The sequence below is a fragment of the Ursus maritimus genome, unplaced genomic scaffold (assembly GCF_017311325.1).
Source record: "Ursus maritimus isolate PB19 unplaced genomic scaffold, ASM1731132v1 scaffold_4, whole genome shotgun sequence".
Lineage (NCBI taxonomy): Eukaryota > Metazoa > Chordata > Mammalia > Carnivora > Ursidae > Ursus > Ursus maritimus.
Window position 1 is genome coordinate 5,868,659 of NW_024426552.1, and position 18,721 is coordinate 5,887,379.

An 18,721-nucleotide genomic window follows, 5' to 3' on the forward strand; every position below is an offset into this window, starting at 1 on the left:
TTCTTCTCAGCCTTGCCTGCCGCATCAGTAAGACTGCAATGGATTCCTCTGACCTTCTGGAGCTTTATGATTCCGGGGGGGTCCACCAGGCAGCCTGCCCTATACACTGAGTGCTCCCAAATCACTGCAGCCCCCTCTCCTTCCAACCTTATAAGGTCAACTTGTAAGACAGGTTCTAAAAGAATCTCATTATAGCCCTCATAGTTTCCACACCGCGGACAGGCATTAACCCATTAACACATCACCTGAGTACCCAGCATGCCCTGCCTGCTGCACGGACAGTGCCCCAGAAGCAAGTAGGAGCCGTGGGAGAGGCAGCCAGGGTCAAGGTCAATGAAGGGGTCCTGTGGGCTCCAAAGAGGCAGTACTAAGGGAAAGTCAGAATTAACCAAGACTGTCCCTGTGTTCGGGTAAACACGATGGCTATTCTTTCTTTAGTCTCTGAGCATGATAGGAAAAGAGAGACAGCGAGACTCTAAAGAACAGCCCCTACTGGGTATCCTCCCTTATCCCTGGACAAGTCTCTCTGATCCAAGGACACCTTTGATCGGGATTCTAGAAAAAGAAAAAAGCCTGAGGAGGGAAATCAGAAATGAGTCCCCAGGGAAGCCACAGCCACTGTGCCAACTTGGCTCTTTCCACGAGCCCTGAATTATATCTCAAGAAGAAGGACAAAAGAAAAGAAAAAGCCAAATCTACACCCTGAGGAAAGAGACGAGCTTTCCCCACCCTACAGTGTGACAACAGCGCTCTCCCCCTGCTCCTGACGCAGGCTGGTGACAGCTAAGTGGACAGAGCCCAGCAGCTCGGATGTGGGCAGTGCCAGGATGGCTGAGACCCAACCTTCCCTCCACGAGCTCCATCTAAGCAGCTCCCACAGAATATGCAAACCCATCCGAAACCATGGCTCCCTCACTGCCTGGTGCAAGGCCGAGAGATTATCTCACTCCAAACACTGTTTGCTTCAAGCCAGCAGACGGCATGTGTGACCACGATGACCTGCAGGCCACATACCTTACTTCGCACGTGGAAGGTGAGGGGGAGGGAGGCCAAATGGAAACTCCTCAAGTTTGAGCCTGACCTCTAAATTAAACCAGAGGCACCCAGTCCTAAGCACTACATTCCCCTGACAGCATCACCTGCAGTCTTGGCTTCCCACCATGGGTAAACGCGCCTGCAGCCCTGCCTCGTGACTCAGAAGCCCTATCTTGATAATGCGAATTCCTAGAGCCTCCTTCGTCATCCTGAATCCTATCAGCTGTGGTGTGTGTAACCCTGCCCTGCACAGAACAAATATGAGAAAATTATAAATAAGACCTTTCATCACACATCAAACCTCCCTTTCCCTGTGCTCCCTCTTTGGCTCTGCAGAACAAACAGGCAAACTGGGGCAGAGCCATGGGAAGGGTCAGCGCCCCCTTCCCATACACTTCCCCGGCCACCAGCTGTGGTGGTCGCCCCACCAGGAGTTTATCCACTTGAAAGACCCTTATCCACACTCACACTCTAATTTGCACACCGGCATCTGCAGCCCCGCCTCTTGCTTCCTCCCCTGCCGACCAGCCTACTCCACCATGCATCTCCATGAGCCAAAGGCTGCAGCCTGGACTGAGAAGCATATCTTCTTTTTTTTTTTTTTTTTAAAGATTTTATTTATTTATTTGACAGAGATAGAGACAGCCAGCGAGAGAGGGAACACAAGCAGGGGGAGCGGGAGAGGAAGAAGCAGGCTCATAGCTGAAGAGCCCGACGTGGGGCTCGATCCCATAACGCCGGGATCACGCCCTGAGCCGAAGGCAGGCGCTTAACCGCTGTGCCAACCAGGCGCCCCGAGAAGCATATCTTCTATTCACTGCATCCTCCCGTCTGCAAAATGGGAATCCCTTCGACAGAAGCTCCTCTACCTGCTTCCGCGCGTCCTACCAGCCCTCCATCAACTGACCCCAAACATGGATCCCACCACTCTTCTGAGAAGGCTCTCTCTCGGCTCCCTGGAGGAGCAGCTGGCTGTCTCCCTGGCAGGGGGTTAGATCCCTCCATTCTTCCACTCTCCTCCAGCGGGTTCCTCACTGCACCCGTGGACCCCCCACGTCCCCTTCTCTTGGGCACCGGAAAGGAATCAAAAAGCAGACAATTAAAAGCAGAAGGGTGAAAGGGAAATGCAAATGATTTGGCAGCAGAGAAATCGTCTGGTGTGGCAGCTCTGAGGAAGAAAATGGGAGTCAGAACACGTCAGGCGTTGGGACACTCAGAAGGAATCTGAGATGTGAGGGAGGGGTCCTGAGGCACCTGCAGAGTCCTGCTGAGCACGGCAGGAGCCACCAGCATCACTGTTGTGCCACCAGCACCCAGAACTGCTACCCACATGGCAACCAGCCAGCGGGATATTCTCAGCAAACCGGGGTGATCGGGTACCCCTCTCCTACCTCCCTCCTCCAACTCAGACTTTGTTTAGATATTTTAAACACATCCATTTTGGATAAAGACCAGATAACCATTAACATTATCATATCTTGAGACCCTACTTAGTCTCACATCAACTTCCTTTTGCCTCAAACTCCACCCTCCAGCCATGAGACTATCCTAAATTTATTGAACTCACCGACTCTTTCTGGCCCCAGGGACTTTGCACAGGCAGTTATCAGCCTGGCATGTCAATTTTGCTTACTCCTCAGCTCTCAGCCTAGTTGTCTCCTCTCCAAAAAGCCTGCCCAGACTACTAGGTTGAATTATCCTATAACAAGATCAGGAACACGACAAGGATGACCACTCTCACCACTATTATTCAACATAGTACTAGAAGTCCTTGCAACAGCAATCAGACGACAAAAAGGGATAAAAGGTATCCAAATCGGCAAAGAAGAAGTCAAACTGTCTCTCTTCGCAGATGACATGATACTCTATATGGAAAACCCAAAAGAAGCCACCCCCAAACTACTACAAGTTATAGAGCAATTCAGTAATGTGGCGGGATGCAAAATCAATGCTCAGAAATCAGTTACATTTCTATACACGAATAATGAAACTGAAGAAAGAGAAATTAGGGAATCCATCCCATTTACAATAGCACCAAAAACCATACGTTACCTTGGAATTAACTTAACCAGAGACGTAAAGGATCTATATTCTAGAAACTATAAATCACTCTTGAAAGACATTGAGGAAATGTAAACCGTAAAGGACCTATATTCTAGAAACTATAAATCACTCTTGAAAGACATTGAGGAAGACATAAAAAGATGGAAAGATATTCCATGCTCATGGATCGGAAGAATTAACATAGTTAAAATGTCCATGCTACCCAGAGCAATCTACACTTTCAATGCCATCCCGATCAAAATACCGATGACATTTTTCAAAGAACTGGAACAAATAATCCTTAAATTTGTATGGAAACAGAAAAGGCCCCGAATCTCCAAGGAACTGTTGAAAAGGAAAAACAAAGCTGGGGGCATCACAATGCCGGATTTCGAGCTGTACTACAAAGCTGTGATCACAAAGACAGCATGGTACTGGCACAAAAACAGACACATAGACTAATGGAACAGAATAGAGAACCCAGAAATGGACCCTCGGCTCTTTGGGCAACTAATCTTTGATAAAGCAGGAAAAAACATCCGGTGGAAAAAAGACAGTCTCCTCAATAAATGGTGCTGGGAAAATTGGAAAGCTACATGCAAAAGAATGAAACTTGACCACTCTCTCACACCATACACAAAGATAAACTCCAAATGGATGAAAGACCTCGATGTGAGACAGGAATCCATCAAAATCCTGGAGGACAACATAGGCAACAACCTCTATGACATTGGCTAAAGCAACCTTTTTCATGACACATCTCCAAAGGCAAGAGAGACAAAAGATAAAATGAACTTCATCAAAATAAAAAGCTTCTGCACAGCCAAGGAAACAATAAAAAAAAACTAAGAGGCAGCCCACGGAATGGAAGAATATATTTGCAAATGATGCTACAGATAAAAGACTGGTATCCAAGATCTACAAAGAACTTCTCAAACTCAATACGCAAGAAACAAATAAGCAAATCATAAAATGGGCAGAAGATATGAACAGACACTTTTCTAATGAGGACATACAAATGGCTAACAGACACATGAAAAAGTGTTCAAAATCATTAGCCATCAGGGAAATTCAAATCAAAACCACACTAAGATACCACCTTACGCCAGTTAGAATGGCAAAAATAGACAAGGCAAGAGACAACAATTGTTGGAGAGGATGTGGAGAAAGGGGATCCCTCCTACATTGTTGGTGGGAATGCAAGTTGGTGCAGCCACTCTGGAAAACAGTGTGGAGGTCCCTTAAAAAGTTAAAAATTGAGCTACTCTTTGACCCAGCCATTGCAATACTGGGTATTTACCCCAAAGATACAGATGTAGGGAAGAGAAGGGCCATATGCACCCCAATGTTCATAGCAGCATTGTCCACAATAGCTAAATTGTGGAAGGAGCCGAGATGCCCTTCAACAGATGACTGGATTAAGAAGCTGTGGTCCATATATACAATGGAATATTACTCAGCCATCAGAAAGAACGAATTCTCAACATTTGCTGCAACATGGATGGCACTGGAGGAGATAATGCTAAGTGAAATAAGTCAAGCAGAGAAAGACAATTATCATATGATTTCTCTCATCTATGGAACATAAGAACTAGGAAGATCGGTAGGGGAAGAAAGGGATAAAGAAAGGGGGGGTAATCAGAAGGGGGAGTGAAGCATGGGAGACTATGGACTCTGAGAAACAAACTGAGGGCTTCAGAGGGGAGGGGGTGGGGGAATGGGATAGACTGGTGATGGGTAGTAAGGAGGGCACATATTGCATGGTGCACTGGGTGTTATATGCAACTAATGAATCATCGAACCTTGCATCAGAAACCAGGGATGTACTGTATGGTGACTAACATAATGTAATAAAAAAACATTTAAAAAATTTTTAAAAATAAAGTGAATTTCACTTATAGACCGTTTCATACATAGATGGGTGGGTCTTGTTTTTAAAATTCATTCCTACTTTTAACTGAAATATTTAGTGCACTAACATTTAATACAATTTTTAATATAAAAAAAATAAAAAATAAAACCTAGTTGGGAAAACAGGACAAACACACCTGAAGCAAAGAAGTCTAGACAAGACATTATCAAGAGAAAGCTAGGGGAGCCAAGCCCAGTCACCCTAATGACCCCACAGTCTGCTCTCTCCACCTCCTGCAAAGCGGAATCTGATCAGGAGAGCCTGGCCTGGGGCACCCTGGAGTCCATTCCGACTGACACCCTGGGGGAGATCCAGGATGAGGAGAAGTGATGGGAGGAATGTCAGGTCTCACAGGCAGAGGGCCCCTCCTCATCACTAAATGGGAGCTGGGATTATCACCCTGAACACTACCAGGTCAGGAGGGCTTCAGGGAAGAGGTGATGCCTGAATGGGGCCTTCCTGGAAAGCCAGGTATAAATGGAAGAAGAGAAAACCATTTCAACAACAGCAATGAGTTATGGGAAGGTACGGAAGGCAAACCCCACACCAGGGACAACCCAGTGAACAGGACTGGTGGGCCAGATGCCCATGGAGGACCACTCCCACAGCTCAGTCAGCAGAGCGGGGAAATGAGCCCAGCTGAAGAGACCCCGCTGTGGGAAGGACCCCAGGAAGAAGCTTCTGGCAGTCACGTGTCCAGGCCGCCTCTTCTGGGTTCCCTTCTGCCCACATCAACCGGATGACCACGAATGTTCCACCAAGCTCTCGAGAGCCCTACCTGCCAGCCCAGCCAGGACGACCAGCACAGCCAGGATGCCTTTCCAGCTGCCCTCCATCTCCACACGTTTTCTTCACCCCTGGGAAAACAAAGCAGGCAGGTCACAGTCTATCACTGATGAACATTTGCCATTCAGAGCACGCGGAGCCCCTACTGGCTCGTGTGTCCGTGGATGGGTTAGTCAGAGCTTCTCGGCATGGTCACAGCACCAGCCTCACCCCACGCCTGCTGGATCAGAAGCTCCAGGGGCCAGCCCAGAAATCTGTCTAAGCAATGCCACAAGGAGCCCATTCTGGCCCATGCTCAAGTTTGAGAATCACTGTATTAATTGATCTTCCTCCCAAGCCCGTGTATAAATTATGGAATGCAGAGGGCATACCATTACCGCAGAAGCCCTCACCAAGATGGAGGGCGTGGGCTTACGGCTCTTCATTTCAACCGTGATGTTTTAATCACTGAGGGAAAAAGAAATCCTGCCCACAACAAGTTCACATTATCAAAAAAGGGAAACAGGAAACAAAATGAAAAAATAGAACAAAAGCTTATTAGGAGGTGCCAAAGGTATGTAGAAAAATAGAACAGGAGTGTGTGTACAAGTGATTGGGGTGGGGGGCTGGCTCTGACCACAACTAGGGAAATTGGAGAAAGGCTCCCGAGAAGGTGCTCTGTGAACAGTGAAGGAAGGGAGGCTGACAGCCGTGTGGGTACCTGCAAGGAGCTTTCCAGGAAAAGGAGCAGCAGGTACAAAGGCCCTGGGGTGGGACGGTGCCTGGCATGTTTGAGAGGGCTCTGTGGCTGGGGCAGAGTGAGGGGCAAGGAAAAGGGGGAGAGGGCAGGGGAGGCCTGTGTAGACTGAGTAAGGCCTTTGTGGCCCCTCGGCAGCACAGGGTATCCTGTCACATACACCTCTTGGCCCTTCCTTCCAGTCCCTTGTTCTTGGATTACCCTCTTGCTCACCGTCTATCCCTGCACGTTGCCTTTTGATTTTCCCCTTCTCCCCTGCGACAGGCCTATGCAGTCACCAGCACCGTGAGACCCCACTGCAGCATTTAAGGTAAATCACCCACTGATCATATCAGGAGCTGTCCGCAAAAATAACAGCCCTTGAGACTCAGAAAAGGGTCTTTTTCTTCCAAACATTCTTCAACACCACCGTGTGGCCCACAGCGCCCTAACCAGCGGATGGTTTTCTGTGGTTCCGGCATCCAGACGGATTTCACAGCCCCATCAGCTGGTGGGGGGGAACCCGGGGGAATCCATCCAAACCCTCCGAAATGTGGGGTGCTGGATTCCGCCAGATACACCCCCCCCTCCCACCGTGGGATTTTGTAATGAGCTGACACCTGTCCAGGGCTTCAGTCCCCTTTCTTCCGGTATAGACCGAAAGAGGCAGACCCCACAGCAACACACAGGCAGAAATGCAAGCAGTGAAACAGGGCACAGATTAATAACCGCCACACCTCAGTCTGCAGAACACATCATGCAGGTTGCCGAATAAAACTGAGCGGTGGTGTGAAGCATCGTAAAGACGTCGGGCCTGTCTGATGTGAATACTGGCTTTTCACAAATCATGAGGAACATAGGCTTTCCACCCCTTGGTTTCTCTGATGTGCTGGGAAAGCGAAACTCAGCATGTGTGCTCAACTATAACCACTCGTGTGCAGAACGTAAGGTTCAAAGTATGCTGCCGCCCCTGCCGCGGTGGGCCCCGCCCCCGGCCCCGCAGGACCCCGCCTCCGGCCCCGCAGGACCCCGCCTCCGGCCCCGCCGGACCCCGCCCCCTCCCCAGCGGGCCCGGCCCCTGGCTGTAATCTAAAACAGACTTAGAGCCCCCCCACACACAAACACACCTCAGCCCCAAGCTGTACAGCAGCTGTTCACAAACCGAACTGAAATCACAGCCTTCCCAGACCGATTCCAAATCCTGAATGATGAAGCGCCAAATAAATCATTTACTAATTGTCAAGGTTCGATGAGCACAACTGGACAGGCCAGCCACTGCACAGTCACCCAGAGGGCTACACCCCAGCAGCAGCGGGAGGAGAAACTGAAGCACCACGTCAGAGAAGCCTACACATTTCACCGAAAGCAATAAATGCCAAGTGCGCCGCCAGCGCTGTTGAAACTGCGGGGGTAGCTTAAGGTCCACCAGGGGATACTGATAACCGCGCTGAGTCAGGCCCCGGACTGTGGCCAGATGGCTGCATTCACGACAGGCTCCGCTCTGCCGCCGTCCTCTCAGGCCATTCCGGCTTTTTCTTCATAGGAGGGGGACTCCGTGTCCAAAGAGGCCAGCAGAACCCCCAGAGCGGGCGGGGTAGGAGAACCCCGAGAGCTACAGGAACCCCGTGGCGGGATTACTGCACACGCTGGTGTGTGCCCAGCTCCGTGTGAGCGGTGTGCGCAGGCAGAAACCGTCAGGAAGCTGATTTCAGGCTTTAACTGAAATCAGATACTTCGCTTTAATTAAATTAGGACCTATGGCAGGTAATTTGCAAGTTAATATCTCTAGGGAGTAGTTTGACAGATCCCTGAGATGGAACTTCTCATTCATTTTGTGATGGAAGACTGGAAGTACCTACTTCTGGGTGAAAAACTGCAGTCTTCTTATAATCTTACACCTTAATAAACTGTATCAAATAGACGGGATTCCTTACTGCCCGGACAAGGCAAAAATAGTCAGAAAGAATGATCTCCGGAAGGAGAGTGCTGAATTTTACCATGTCACTTGATTACCCACACACACAAGCCCTTATTTCTGGGTCCCTGGAAATAACTTGAGATCGTAAAATCTGAAGGTGTCTGCAAATGTTCCGTTCCAGGCAGCCGCATGAAGCCAAAACCCAAAAGTAAGGACAAGTGCTTGTCAGGTGAGTGAAAATTAGCTACAGCAAAATCCATGCAAGGGGCGGCCTGCAGACGTCCGTGCGTAAATATAAACAGGCACAAGACAGCTCCACTCGGACATCTGGAAGGGCTGCCCTGCCTGCCCGACTCAGGGCCCTCGCTGGCCTCCAGAGACCCGAGTAGCTCTCCTTCCCACAGAAGGACAGACGGCATTTACAGGTGCATGGAGAGAACAACGGAGGCGCAGTGATTTTCCAGCCCTGGAACCCTGACCTCCCAAATTCCAGTGGGGTCTCGGCTTTCCCTGTATCCGGAGCACAGCTCACAGTGAATGGGGCTCTCGCGCGATGAGAAATGATCCCGAATTCCTAAACTCCCAGAGCAGCCCCCTCTTTTAATGTTTAACTTCGTGGAAGGTGGGCGACAAAGAGGATGTGTTTGGTCGTGGGACACTTTTCCTTCGAGAGCAGCTAAAGGCCTGTGGCCGGGGACCCGCCCCTCAGCCCGAGACAGGTGCCTGGGGACCAGCCCGCTGGACAGACGCCCGGCCACTAGCGAGCTGGCTTACCTCTGGCAGGAAGGCCCTCTTCCTCTTCGGGGCCTCAGAGAAGGTTCTCTGGTCCCAAAGGCATCTGGGCCACCGTCCTCTCTCGCCGCGCACAGACGCAGGCACACACCTGTGTGGCCTCCGGAGAATCCCGACCGGAGTCACCAGGTAACAGGAAGTTCCCCGCGAAATGTCACGTCACAGGCCGGGCTCGAAACACAGAGGCGGCCTCTGCCTGCCACCGGCCCCTAGCTTCCGGGAGGTGTGCGTGCCCCAGAGTGACATTTTTCCTGCTAATCATTAGCCAGCCCCAAACAGCAGCCGGGGCAGTGCGGCGGGGCCGGGTATGCCAGGGCCTCCGGGCCACGACCGCGTCCCCTGGGCCTCTGCCCCGGCTGCTCCTGCTCTGGGCCGCTCTCGGTCCCGCAGAGCCAAGCCCCTCCCGGGCCCCCCTGGCCTGGGCGGTGGTCACTCTTGCCCGGGCTGGGGGTCCTTCCCGCCCGCAGACATGGGTCCGGACAACCTCCCTCTGACGTCAGCGCAGGCCCCGGGCTGGCGGAGCCGGTTCCTTCTCCAGCCCGGCACCTCCACCTCCAGGAGAACAGGTTCTTGGCTGAAAGAAAAGAAGCCCTGAGGGTGAAGCCCTCTGGAATGTGCCCCCCCCCCCCAGTGAACAAAGGAACTTGGCTTCTCTGAGCACCATGGCAGTTTCTGGAAAAGACCACCGCCCAGAATCGGGATGCGCAGCACCGTGCTGAACGGTTTGCTCTCACTGGGTTCTCTCTGAGTGTCTGCCTTGTCTCCCCCACTGCGTTTTCATCTTGCCAGGGGACTCAGGGTCAAGGGCATCTCACCAAAATAGACACCAACAGAGGGCGTGGATCATACACTCAGCCTACAACACCGACACAAATAAATAGGGGGAAATGTCTCTCCCCAGTTGAACAGGATCAGAATACACCACCTCAAAAGATGTGAGTTTGGCATGAAGATTATATTTGACATTTAACGGATTATATTTTTAAAGCCTTCTCAGAGCTTCCCTTTTCCGACTAAAAGCAAAAACTACTGGGAAATAAGGTGGCCATAAATTCCCCTTCAGGGTGGGTCTACCCACAGAAGGGAGACAAAGCCCACTCCAGATCCTTTCTCCAGGGGGAGTTTGTGACTGTGAGTAAGATCGAAAGACCACGCATACCTGTATAGATAAACATTATCACTACTTCCCCATCTCCTGTCTGTTCTCCTGAAAATTTATTTGCCCCTCCAAAAAAACAAAAAAACAAAAAACAAAAAAACAAAACCCAAAAATACTACTCGTTTTTCCCATAAGAAGCCTTTCTTTGCCCCTTCACTTTGCCCTTCTAAAATTAAGTATATAAGTCATTAACTCTAACCACTTAGTGAGCCAGATACTTCCTCTGTCGGTTGCCATATGCATGCAGAATAAACCTTTATCCTGTTAACCTGTCTTCTGTCAGTTTAATTCACAGGTCCCAGGTGTAGCACCTAAGAGGGTAAAGAAGATTTTTTTTTTCCTCCTCCCCTACAAGGCCCTGTGTTAGAAGCTGGTCATAAAAAATGGTGAGCAAAACAGAGAGATTCCAGGAGGCAATGCATGAGTCAAATAGTCTCCCACATACACCCAGGGTTGTAGTGTTTTATTTATGATGTCCCTAAAGGCTGAGTGCAATTCAAAACTCAAATAATTCCAGAACAATGAGCCTAAGGAAAGGTTAAGGTATAAGCAGGGAGAGATAGGAGGCCCCTGACTGCCCTGACCAGACTCACACAGGGGGCTATGTGACCAGGCTCACAGAAATCCCAGAAGTAGAAATGCAGAGGGATACAAAACCAGAGAGAGGAGAACATAAGGAGACCATCTTGTCTTAAATGTTATAAACGGGTATTTTCATGATCGTCACAAATTGACCACTGAAAGTTACCAAACTTCCAATCAGAAATAAACGCAGTGCTACCGGTGATGACGTCAAGATTTAAGTTCCCTGGTCAGTTTTCTAGAAAAGATCGACTATAAAAGCCCTCCATGGCAACCCACTCAGGACCCCTCTCACTCTAGGGAACTTTTCTTCTCTGTTCTCAACTTCACTTAATAAATTTCACTTCACTTCACTCTATTGTCCTTGAGATTCATTCTTCGACTTCGACCACGAGGTGCCCAGAGAGCGGGTTAGACATTATTGCTGGGTGTGTCTGGGCAGGTGTCTCTGTAGGATGTTAGCACTTGAGTCAGGACACTGAGTAAAGCAGATATCCCTCCCCAGTGTGAGCGGGCCTCCACTCATCCAATGAGGGCCTGAACAGAACAAAAGGGTGAGGAAGGGTGAAATGTCTCTCTCTACTTCTTAGCTGGAACATCGTTCTTCTCCTGCCTGTAGACATTGGTGCCCCTGGTCCTCAGGCCTTTGGACTGAGGGCTTCAGACTTGGACAGGGACCACAGCCCCAGATCTCCTGAGCTTGCCCTTCCTCAGCCTCCAAAATTGCATGAGTCAGTTTCTCATAATACAGACATACATACATACTGTACAGCCCTACCCCAGCGGACTCTAAGCCCAGGGTGGGTGATGGTTCCACAAGACCAGAGAATTGACCCAGAGACACCAATCAAGATACCAGTTTATTGGGGGAGCTTACGTATGGGGAGACCAGGAGCAGCCCACTGGACAAAGCATCTGCTGCTTTTATAAGGCAGCCACTAGCCCAGCAATTATGTGTCACCTGTCCCTTCCTTGCATGGCCAGTGTTCCAAGGCCATCAAGGCCTGCCATCTGGACACCTTCATTACAAAGGTGGTCATTCCAGGTTGGTCGTACCCCCCCCAGCACCTGACCTCGAACACTGAACGACACATTTTTCTTTCTTTTTTTTTAAAGATTTTATTTATTTATTTATTTGACAAAGAGAGCACAAGCAGGGGGAGCAGCAGGCCGAGGGAAAAGGGAGAAGCAGACTCCCCGCTAAGCAGGGAGCCCAACATGGGGCTCCATCCCAGGACCCCAGGATCATGAGCTGAGCCGAAGGCAGACGCTTCACTGAGCCACCAGGCACCCCTTGAACAACACATTTTTCTACGTTTCTTGCTTGATGGGAATAAAGTGGGAGGACAGGATCTGTATATTCTCAAGACAGTGATTAACAGGGACCTTCCGGGTGTGTTTGTACAAACCAGCCATCCAGCACCTTACCACACAACACACCTACTGCACCTATTTCTGGAGAAGCCGACGAACTCAAAGCTGTAAGACTGACAGTAATACTAATGACTCTAGAATATAGGGATGCAGGTGAATTTTGGTGAAGCTGCGCCTGATATTTGCTCTTCAGATATTGACCAGTTTTGCCTCTATTCGTCAATTTTTCAACATTCGTGATAGCATGTACGTGTGTGTTCTTTGAATTCTCCATCGAACTGTTGCAACGTCTTGCTGGTTGGTTCCCTCGTTAATTAGAGAGTTAAATAAAATCTCGGACACGTATTCCTTTCAGATTTCTATGAAAGCCACAATCTTAAAACCCCTCAGCAGGAGCCCTTTGAGGAACTTCAATGAACGAGTGGCATGATCCCTGTAGAACTTTCTTAGAATATCGAAAGTAGTAGGGTGGATAATATAACCGTGCCTACATGTGACCACTGTTTTTCCTACAGAAAGCAATGTCGTATTAGGCTCAACCTAATATAAAGAATAAAATAAAAACCATCTATAATCTCAATATCTCCCATGGATAAGCATGAGCCATTTTTAATGAATGGCTTGTTATTTTCCTTAATTAAAAAGTGAGACGTATTCACTATGAAAAAGAGTTAGAAAATGCAGGTAATCCAAAAGGAGAAAAATTTAAAACAGATTGCTTTTCAGCGTACCACCCAGACAAGCACTGTTAACAGCATGGCAAGTATTGCTAAAAGAGGCTCATATGAGATCTACTGTTTAAGAGCCAGTTTTTGTTTACTTAATATATTACAACCCTCTGCCTGCAGTCAGTAAATACCTGATTTTGAGTGACTGCGCATAATGCCATCAGCGGGAAGTAGCATCACTTACCGAAGCCTGTCCTATCAGGCTTCGTGCCACATGCCGGTGGCGAACACCATCTCAGCTGGATCGGGAAGTCTACCCCCAGCGCTTCCCTCAGGATCCATTCTGAAAAATGCAATTGCTATTATGGAGAAAGTGAAGAGATCTGTGATTGCTGGGAAGGTGGGTGAATAAATAGGCAGAGAAGAGAGGATTTTGGGGACAGTGGAAATACTCTGCCCAGTATTGTAATGGTGGGTGGGTGTCCTTACACATTTGGCAAAACCCATATTGTGTACAACACCAAGAGTTAACTCTAAGGCCCACTGTGGATTTTGTGTGATTGTGACCATCAATTGCAACAAATGTACCCCTCTGGCCCGGGTACATCGGTGCCGGAGACTATACATGTGTGGAGAGAACTCTTCATACCGTCTGCTCAAATTTGCTGTGATCCCAAAACTGCTTTAAAAAAAAACTTCTATTTTTAATGCAATTGTTGCCGCAAAATACATGCACATTGCAAGAAGTCTGAAATATCCTGGATTAGCAAAATCTCCCCAAGATCATTATAGGGCCCCTCGGGGCTAATGTCCCATGCAATCAACACCGTCAGCTATTTTAATTTTTGACACTTTGGCAAATTTTGTTTAATTCAGTATTGTTTTCATTACAAAAGGAATGTGTTGTCAATGTAGAAAATGGGGAAAATTAGGGAAAAATAATAACAGATCATTAAAGCGGAACGCAAAACCTTGCCATCCAGGGAGACCCACCATGGATATTTGTTATAAAGCCTTCCGATCTCGAATGCGTGCGTCTGTGCATCTGTATGTCTATGACTGTGTGTACATGTGTATGTCAAATATAATTTTTAGCTTTTTATTGAAATATTATATATAATTTTATATACAAAATCTGGTAGTTTTTTTTACCTAACCCACTACACTGGATTGAATAGTGTCTCCCCAAAATTCCTCTCTACCTAGAACCCCAGAATGTGATCTTATTTGGAAATAAGGTCTTGGCAGAAGTAACTAGTTAAACTAGGTGAGATCATGCTGGATTAGAGAGAGCCCTAATCCAGTATGACTGGTGTCCTTATAAGAAGAGAGAAAGGTGGACACAGGGACACACAGAAGGACGTTTGCATGAGGACACACGGGAGCGTACCACGTGACAACAGGGGTGGCGATGGGTGACATACCTACAAGAAATACCAAGAACTGCTGGTGACCCCCAGAAGCTACGAGAGGCAAGGAAGGTGTCTCCCCCAGAGCCTTCAGGGGGAGCACGGTCCTGCCAACACCTCGCTGTCAGACCTCCAGCCTCCAGAGCGGAGAGAGAATAACGTGTCTTATTTTGTGGTGCTTTGTAACGGTAGCCGTAGGGAACTCGTGCAACCACTTAACCAAATCGCCTAAGTGTCTTTCCATAAATGTGTGTGTCCTTACAAAACAATTTTAAGTGGCTAAAAGCATTGTTTGATGGGTGTACCATCAGTTATTTAAAGAATTCTTTATTATTAAACATTAAGTTGCATCTATACTTTAGCTAGTAGAGATCTTTTACTTGAAGAACCATGTTTACTTTCATGTATTACATAGTAGAATGTGATTTTACAGGCTTCTTAATTTCACACTACATCATAAGCATTGTTCCTTATCATTAAAAACCGTTCGTGAGCACCGTCTTAATGGCTTCATAATAACAAGTTCTATTATGATACATAATAGAGCATCATTATAAGTGTATCATAATGAGCATAAGAAACCCCACGTGGTTGAACATCACGTGGCTCCCATTTCTGAGTGTTGCAGGTAATACTGAGATGAATGAATTTATGTACAGAGAAGGTGGGGGCATGATGCATTTGGTGCCTTATCCACATTAGGCTCTTTTCATTAGGATCATGTAAAAATATTAGTCACTTTAAAATGATTGATAAAGTTAAGAGAGTTTCCAGAACTATGCCAGCTTACAATCCCACATGCAGTATCAAGGATGATTTGTTTCACCACGCCCTCAACAGCGCGGATACTGTCATATTTGTGAGTGCGATTAACTGGAATGCAAAGTTAATAAACCCCCTAGTGACCAGGAATTTGCAAAATGCTCTTTGTCCCTTGTGCTCCTTGATTCACAAAATCCCAGGAAGAAAGTCAGCTAGAATAATGTGCCCTTCAGGTTGCAAGGGCTGTTTTCTCTCCCTCATGTAGAAATGTCTTTAATGAATTTACTTTCCTTTTAAGGGCACTCGTATCATGGGTGAAACAATTAGAGATGGTGGCCCAGGGCCCAGAGCAGAAAATTCACCCTGTACTTACAACACCCCAAAACTTAGCTGCTGAAAACCAGGACAACCATTTATTTTGCAATCTGGGTGGGCTCAGGGGAGGTGGCCTCTCTGCTTCACACCGTGTCAGCTGGGACAGATCGGCTACGGCTGGAGGACTCCCCCGCCACTGCCCTGCCAAGGCACCTCGTTCCCAGGCTGGAGAGCGGTCCTGGCTATTTGCTGGGAGCCTGGCTGTGGCTGCACAGAGGGTCTTCATTCTTCTCCACGTGGGCCTCTCCTCGGAGCTGTGGGTTTCCTTAGAGCACAGCTGCTGGGGTCGAAGAGCCTTTGCTCCATTATACAAAAACTGGAGGCTGCTAGTCTTTTAAAGCCTGGACCAAGAAATTCGCAGTGTCACTGGATTCGTTTTGTGACTGAGCGACAAACTACCATAAAGTTGGCAGCTTAGAAGAGCACCTATTTATTTCTGTCGGTCAGACGTCTGGGCAGGCTCCCCGCTCAGGGGGAAGTCTGCTTCTCCCTCTCCCTCTGCAGCCCCCCAACTCCAGCTCGTGCTCTCTCATGCGCGCTCTCTCTCTCTCTCAAATAAATAAATAAAATCTAAAAAAAAAAAAAAAAAGAAGAAGTCCAGCAGTAAGTGGTCCTGAACCAGCTCCCAGAGTCCTTTCTTCTCTCCGCCCTCAGTATGAAGCTCTCATTCCCAGCATCCTCTCACTGCCCAGCTGGTGGCTAGGGAGCAGAGAAGAGAGGTGAAGAAGACTTGCGGGCAGGCTGAGCCACCCGGCAGCAAGGCACCTCCCTGGGAGCCCCACATAACACGGTGGCCAGACTTCAGTCAGACGTCCATGCCGCCTGCAGAGGAGGGGAAATGTAGTCTTTCAGCTGGACACGTTGTTGGCCCAAACAAAAAGACAAAGAGGGGGTGAACAGAAATAGTTCCGCTGGCTTCTGTGACCAGTGTAGAGACACAAATTTATTACATTGCCTGAAGACACAAAGTGCTTTTAGGTTCAAGAAATTTGTTTCATCATCTCAGACCATTAAAAGCTGATTTCTTTCTTAAAGTAAGTCTAAATTTTCTATTTCGTATTTAAAAAAGAAAAAAGAGGATGTGTATTAGTCAGATCCCTGATTCTGACCCTAGTGGGAACAAAGTCAATATTTGTATCATGCTTCAGGGAATACAAACTACTTTTTGATCCATAATCACCTATAGTTCTTTCTTTTAAGACAGAGAGAGCATACAGGAGCAGGCGGTAGGGGGTCAAAGAGAGAGGGAGGGAGAGAGAATCGCAAGCAGCCTCCATGCTCAGCACAGAGCCTGACCCCGGGCTCGATCTCACAACCCTGAGATCATGACCTGAGCCAAAATCAAGAGTCAGACACTTAACTGACCGAGCCACCCAGGTAACCCCACCTTTAGTCCTGCCACCATCTCAGTGAGGTAAGGTCTAGGGAGCAAGGCCTTTACCAACCTACCTACCACACGCCTTGGGCAGGTGACTTCACGTCTCTGAACTCCCAGATGGCTCCAATGGCCCTGCATCCTGGTATTCGTGCCTTTGTGTAAGTTCCTCCCTTTGAGCATGAGTGGGATTTCTGAGTGGCTTCTAACCCACAGACCACAGCAGAAGTGATGGGACGTCCCTTCTGTACTCACATAAGATTGTAACTTCCATCTGACTAGCAGATGCTCACTGTTGCCTTCTCTGCTGTCCTTCTCTGATGGAGCACGCAGTCAGGCTGGGGAGGTCCAAGGGGCAAAGCACCGTGCCTGAGGCCAGGCTCCAGTAGTCAGCAGCCAGCTGGGAAGTGAGGCCCTTGGCTCAACAGCTTACAAGGAACTGAATCCTGTCAGCAACCATGTGAGCTGGGAAGTGGACCCTTCCCCAGTCGTGCATTCAGATGAGATGCCAGTCCTAACTGACTTCTTAATTGCAGTCATGCAAGGACCTGAACAGAGACCTAGCAAGCTATGTCTGGATTCCTAAACCACAGCAACTAGGAAATAATAAATGTGTGTTGTTTTAAGCTGCCATTGTGGTAACCTGTGACATAGAAATAGCTAATAAACACATCACCTGTAGATAAAATGAGAATAATTCACCTATAAGGGGAAAGAAGCATAACAATACTCAACCTCACACAGGTATGTGAGGACTAACTGAGATACTGCTGTAAACTCACGCAACACCCTGTAGTTAGTACGTGCTTCTTCATATTGTTGATGTTTTCAGTGATGTTGACTAATTCACATAATACATACACACTGAGCTTTGAAAGCAATGAGCACATCAGAAGTCTCCGTTTTGGGGACGCGTGTATACTTGAGGGGAAAACAACCAAAAAATGAGCAGACAAGTGTACGTTGGATTGCGGTACGTGTTATAAAGACAAATAAGGTAGGGTACAAAAACAGACAGTAACGGGGTACTATTTCAGGCAAGGGCTGTGGTTGATGTTAGGTCTAGCAGTCAGGGTAGGCTAGGCTCCGACACAGTAACAAATTACCCTGAATCTCGCTGGCCTCGCACAGCCCAAGTCTACATCTCGCCCACATAATGTGGGTTGGCCGGAGCATCCCACTCATCTTGCTTCCTCAGACACCCAGGGGATGAAGGCTTCTCTGAAAACTGCTGCATTGGGACAGAAACGTGACAAACCTCATACTGGCTCTTCACATGCCCACCTCATAAGTACCATGTCCTTTCAGCTTATACTTCACTGTCCAAATCAACACCTAACATCAAGGGGGCAGGGAAGTCCACATGCCTGGAAAGAGGGAAACTCCATGTTTGGTGAGCAGCGCTGCTGGCCTCCCGTGGAGCTCAGCCGTGGTCATGGTTTTCACACAGCAGCCATAGTGCCGCCACTCTTGCTCTGAGCACTAATGAGGTGCCCTGTCCTCTCTCTTTCCTCCATACTGGCCCTCAGCAGCTTCTCTTGCTAGTTTCCTTTTCCACTATCTCCTAAAAACGTCCCTTTGTAATTAGTCTCTAGTGGGACAAAGTCCAGCCCATCACTGGTTTTTATAAATTAAGCTTTGTTGGGACACAGCCCTGCTCATTTTTTTACACACCGTCTGTGGCTGGTTTTGCTCTGTAACCGCAGAGCTGAGGAGTTGTGACAGAGACATATGGGCCACAAAGCCAAAAATATTTACTATCTGGCCCTTTACAGAGAAAGTTTGCTGACCCCTGATCTATATAATTCAGAACTTT

The 18,721-nt window shown here is 48.2% G+C and overlaps 1 protein-coding gene across 1 annotated transcript in view; it reads right to left on the reverse strand.

Moving 5' to 3' along the window:
- Positions 1-5,826, reverse strand: part of IGSF5 (immunoglobulin superfamily member 5) — a 33,839-nt gene extending 28,013 nt beyond the window's left edge. Inside the window, exon 1 of the mRNA XM_008701963.1 lies at positions 5,769-5,826. Coding sequence (XP_008700185.1) covers positions 5,769-5,826 — 58 coding nt within the window. The remainder of the gene's footprint in view (positions 1-5,768) is intronic.
- Between the last annotated feature and the right edge of the window lie 12,895 nt (positions 5,827-18,721).